At 33.9% G+C, this 5506-nt stretch overlaps 1 protein-coding gene across 1 annotated transcript; it reads left to right on the forward strand.

Moving 5' to 3' along the window:
• Positions 1–3142: 3142 nt before the first annotated feature.
• LOC107637108 (signal peptide peptidase-like 2) lies at positions 3143–4581 on the forward strand. The gene is made up of 6 exons (XM_088484986.1): positions 3143–3420; positions 3519–3618; positions 3725–3831; positions 3960–4030; positions 4239–4322; positions 4478–4581. The coding sequence occupies exons 1-6, from the start codon at positions 3143–3145 to the stop codon at positions 4579–4581; spliced, it is 744 nt and encodes a 247-aa protein (XP_088341112.1).
• The last annotated feature ends 925 nt before the right edge of the window (positions 4582–5506 follow it).

Here is a 5506-nt window from a genome sequence, read left to right on the forward strand (position 1 = left end):
TTCTAGAGAATAAGACGGCAGGGTCTGTTAGTGCTTGTGTGAGTGAGGGTGGAGAGCTTCTGATATGTTGCTGCAGCGTGTTGGTTGGGAGGGGAGGAATGGGAACGAGGAAGTAGATATTGCCGCGACGGAGGTCAGCGTGGGGAGAAACGATGAGGAGATTGGGGGAAGAAAGGTTCTTGAGGACATGGTTAGGATGGGCTCTCATGACGTCAGCAGCCTTGATGGTGCAAGTGGTGATCTCTTCAACTCTAGCATTGGAGTGAACTATTCGTATCACGTCTAGTGCCCCGCATGGCAAGATGCATGATATGCATCCCCTTATGCTCTTCTTCATTATCCACATCCTTCCCTTTCCTACCCACAATACACACGCTTTCTTCTTTTCTCTTTATATATATATATTTTTTTTCTCTCCCTACATTTTTTATTCTAAAACTCACTTGCATTTATCTTCCATATTAACCATACGCTTTGTACCAAGAGCCAAACACCTATTATAAAAAAGTAATCAGTACAAGAAAGAGGGAGAAAAACCTAGATCAGATTAGTTTCTAATTGAAAAATATCTGAAGCATAGCATCTCAGATTAAGGATAGTCCTACAGTTACCAAGTAATTCCACTAGTGCAAATAAAAGGAGAATTCTATGACACAACAGCCTTTTCCTTTTCTTTTTCCTTTTTCTCTTATTGCCCATACTCATGCTAGTTTTTTCTCTGTTCGCTGACAACACTTAATACGAAGAAAATAAAACGAAAAGTATACTAATGCGAAAATTAGTAATAGCACTTAGACTAGCCCAATATATAGACTGAAACAAAATCAAGCGGGGTTCAATACTATCAGAAAAAAATCAAGAGGTTATAGGTTTTCAAGATAATTAGTTTTCAATTTATTTTTTTCCGTTGACCATTGGCTTATGAGGGAAAATAATTAAGGTTCCTTTATCTTAAAATGAGAGAAGGAATATGTCACCACTCACAAGAGGTTATTGAGGACAATTCAACAATTTTGACTCTTCCAAGTCCTCCAAAGTACAATGTCCAAGCGGGCACAAGTGGTTTTGTTTGACTTATTTAAGCATCATATCTCGGATTCCATTTTTAAGATTATCTCTGTGCAATAGGTTTTATAATCAGTTCACTTTTAATTAGAGTTTTTAATTTTTTAAATTTTCGTATTTTCTATTACTCTTAAGATTTTGTGAGAAAATAAAAATGATCTCTCCATGTTTTAATTTATTAGGTTTTCTTTCAATACAGTTAGAATCCCTTTTAACCTTATCCGTTACGATAAGATTTTAAGTATAAATGCCGTTTATTTTGAATTTGGCATCCTCACTCACACTATATATTGTGATGGAAAAAAATTTGGTAACAAAAAATTTTCAGTCATAATTAGCCAAAACTTTCCATAAAAATATATCAAAATTAAATTTTTAATTATATATATTTATATTTGTATCACTTCTAGTTAAAATAGTTAGCGCTACACTTTTGTTAATTTGACTATATATATGGTTTATGTGAAATTAAGTTAAACTTTATATATAATTATATTATGTGATTATTTAGAAGAAGAGATCAACTTTGTTATGATGATTATATTATATGATAGGAAAAATTTTAAATATTTTTAAAATATATATGTATTAGCAATTTTAACCATTAATTTTAATTATAAAAAGTATACATTATTTATTAATTGACATTAACAATTAAAATTATATTAATATTTTAAGAATGTTTAAAAATTTTCTATACGAAAAATGTATAGGAATATAAAGTAAGGTGTTAATATGTGTATAAAATATTAATATTGGAAGGGTACTATTATTATTATTATTATTATTATTATTATTATTATTATTATGGTGTAAATGTGGGGTGATGGAAGCAACAAGAACTTTATAGTTTATAGGATGAGTAACACTAACAAAAGAGTAAAAGTAAAACTTTGAAAAGCCCATTCCCATTCGGCCATTCCCATTCCCCCCTCCCTCTCTCTCTCTCTCTCTCTCTCTCTCTCTCTCTCTCTATGTGACCCGCATCTTTTTCTAGCTAATTCTTTTTCTATATATATTTTGGTTTAACATTATGCGATTGCATCTTCTTCTCCAAAATGCGCGTAGATTCTCTCTTATATCTTCCCCATCTTCTTCTCCAAGGAAATGGAGGTTTTTTATCATACGTCAACTTTAAGCACCGTGTGCTAAGTCCGCTACTTTGGTTTGGAAAGCTAATTGATTTAGTACGTTTAGCTTGGAACTATTAAACTTTACCTGATCACCTAAGAAAAAACCAGTCTTACCTTAAAATTTATTCTCTGATATCTATATCGCCTAATCCCACAAGCGGATTCAAGCTTTTTTTAAGAGTTTCTTTAAGTAATTACACAAGAGTTTAGCTTTAATAATGAAGAATAGTATAAGGGGATGCATATCATGCATCCTACTATGCGGGGCATTGGACGTGATACGTATAGTTCACTCCAATGGCAGAATTAAGGTGTTAATATGTGTATAAAATATTAATATTGGAAGGGTAGTACTATTATTATTATTATTATTATTATTATTATTATTATTATTATTATTATTATTATTATTATTATTATTATTATTATTATGTGGGGTGATGGAAGCAACAAGAACTTTATAGTTTATAGGATGAGTAACACTAACAAAAGAGTAAAAGTAAAACTTTGAAAAGTCCATTCCCATTGGCCATTCCCATTCCCTTTCACTCTCTCTCTTTCTCTTTATGTGACCCGCATCTTTTTCTAGCTAACTCTTTTTCTATATATATTTTGGTTTAACATTATACGGTTGCATCTTCTTCTCCAAAATGCGCGCAGATTCTCTCTTATAGCTTCCCCATCTTCTTCTCCAAGGAAATGGAGGTTCTTTTATCATACGTCAACTTTAAGCAACGTGTGCTAAGTCCGCTACTTTGGTTTGGAAAGCTAATTGATTTAGTACGTTTAGCTTGGAACTATTAAACTTTACCCAATCACCTAAGAAAAAACCAGTCTTACCTTAAAATTTATTCTGTGATATCTATATCGCCTAATCCCACAAGCGGATTCAAGCCTTTTTTAAGAGTTTCTTTAAGTAATTACACAAGAGTTTAGCTTTAATAATGAAGAATAGCATAAGGGGATGCATATCATGCATCCTACCATGCGGGGCATTGGACGTGATACGTATAGTTCACTCCAATGGCAGAATTGAAGAGCTCACTACTCGCACCATCAACGTTGCTGAAGTCATGAGAGCTCATCCTAACCATATCCTCAAGAAATATTCTCCCTCCAACCTTCTCATCGTTCCTCCCCACGCTGACCTCTATCGCGGCAACATCTACTTCCTCGTTCCCCTCCCTCCCCCTCCCAATCAACACGCTGCAGCAGTAGATCAGTAGGTCTCCACCTCCACTCACACAAGCACCAGCAGCCGTCTTACTCTCTGGAGGCCTCACCTCGACACCATCTCAGAGAATAGAGATGAACTGATAGAAGAATAATAGAAACTGTTCTTCTTAGTTGCGCCTTTCTATATGGCATCTTCTGGGTATTTGTCTCTAAGTGGTGGTTCCATGAGAGCGTAATGATAGTGGTGAGTGTTCCCTTCTATTTCATTCTCTACTAAGCTCGATTTTGGTCTCATAAACATGATGCATTTCTTCCACTTGAATTAATGAAACATTTTCACTTATGTACAGGTAGCTCGAGGCGATAGGAGTGGAGAAGATGGTATCCCCATGCTGCTTAGCATAATTGGTTTTGGGGACATAATCTTATCGGGGCTTCTAGTCGCATTTTCACTAAGGTCGAAACGAAAGTCATATATATTCGTCTTCCCTAGTTTAAACACTTTAATCACTACATAAATGAAAAGAATCCCTTGTCTCATTTTAATGGTTCCTGGACTTAATTATTGTACCGATAAATTTACAGGTATGATTGGTTGGCAAAGAGGAACCTTCGGTCTGGATACTTCGTGTGGGCAATGAGTGCTTACGGTTTAGGTATGCTATTTCTATGTTTGATTCTTGGTATGACTTTAGTTGGTAGGATGTGTCAAAGGGTAATTTTCCATAAAAACTTTTGGACTTTATTTACTTTGTTACAAAATTGAGCCGGCTCACTTTCGGACCAGAATTAGGATGTAGATGAGAATTGAGATCACTGTTTGCTTGGTGTCTTTACATCATTCTCTTGAACTTTGATCTGCAGGTCTCCTTCTAACATATGTTGCTTTGAACTTGATGGATGGGCATGGTCAACCAGCATTGCTTTATATCGTCCCGTTTACTCTTGGTTAGTACAATTGTTATTTCAACATGTTCGGGTGGCTGCCAAAGGCACCTTTGAGAACTAATGTTAAACTTTATGCATGTTTCTTACTACGAGTTGTCATCGTGATTTACAAAAACTTGTATTGTTTTTAAAACCTTGGTTTTCTTCAAATGCAGGCACATTTTTGTTATTAGAAAAGAAGAGAGGTGAACTCAATCTTTTATGGATAAGAGGGGAACCAGAAATGCCTTGCCCTCATAACCAAGAGTCTCAACAATGAACGAAGTGATAATAGGGATAGTAGTATAGTGTACCATAGGTGTTGGTTTAATAGGAGACTAATAGAAACTCTAGGAGACTATGTAAACATTTGGAACTGTCGTAACAAAAATTTCAACCAAATCATGTTATTAGCATGTACTTTATAGTTATATCAACAGCTAAGACTTTAAGATACTATTACTTTTATTAGATTAGATTTTTTATTTTATTTTTTTCTTAGATAGAAGATGGTATGAGATAAGAAGTAAGAAGATTTAAGAGCTTCCTCTTTGGCAATTGTTTTTTGCCTTAGGGAACATAGTGTTCTTTTGTAATTATCTTCTGCAAGTTTGCTTATATGAGGGTGTGGCCAAAAATGATGTCTTTGTCAAGCAAATGGCAATAAGGCAAGAGACATCACAGTCAACTCTCAATGAAGGAGCCCGCAGAGGATGGTGACAAGGGAAAAAAGAAAAAGAAAAAGAAAACGAAAACAAAAATTGTTGTATGAAGATGAAAGACTATAGTTATGTTACTTATAGCTAAAATTGAAATTGAAGTTGGATAAATTTCATTTTCCAAGTGTATTCTGTGATGAAGTAGTCTTACTCAAGTTGTAAATATTGATTATTGATTTCAGAGGTGAATGCCAATAACACGGTATCACTCAAATTTTTCATCGAATTAAACATAAATAATTAATTTTAGGTATCTATAGTTTAATTAAATTCTCGATTAGCAACTTTAACTTATAAAGTTTATAAATAGATTCAATTAGATATTGAGTAATTATTGTTATTTTTTTTCTAGAAAAAGGAATATTCAATTGGATGTTGCACTGGTACAATTTATTTTTTAAAATAAAAAACTATATCTACTAGTTTTTGGTCATGGACTAGAAACCCAAATCAACTGGCCCATTATGAAGTCTGACGCAGGCCAAA

Source organism: Arachis ipaensis, chromosome B4 (assembly GCF_059453495.1).
Source record: "Arachis ipaensis isolate K30076 ecotype BB chromosome B4, ASM5945349v1, whole genome shotgun sequence".
In the NCBI taxonomy this organism is placed as follows: Eukaryota; Viridiplantae; Streptophyta; class Magnoliopsida; order Fabales; family Fabaceae; genus Arachis; species Arachis ipaensis.

What these genes read in the sequence shown, in the direction of transcription:
- LOC107637108 (XM_088484986.1), top strand. Translation starts at nt 3,143, where the DNA reads ATGAAGAATAGCATAAGGGGATGCATATCATGCATCCTACCATGCGGG. An exon ending in AATGAGTGCTTACGGTTTAG is followed by an intron (nt 4,031 to 4,238) that starts GTATGCTATTTC and finishes TTTGATCTGCAG; the next exon opens with GTCTCCTTCTAACATATGTT. An exon ending in TATCGTCCCGTTTACTCTTG is followed by an intron (nt 4,323 to 4,477) that starts GTTAGTACAATT and finishes CTTCAAATGCAG; the next exon opens with GCACATTTTTGTTATTAGAA.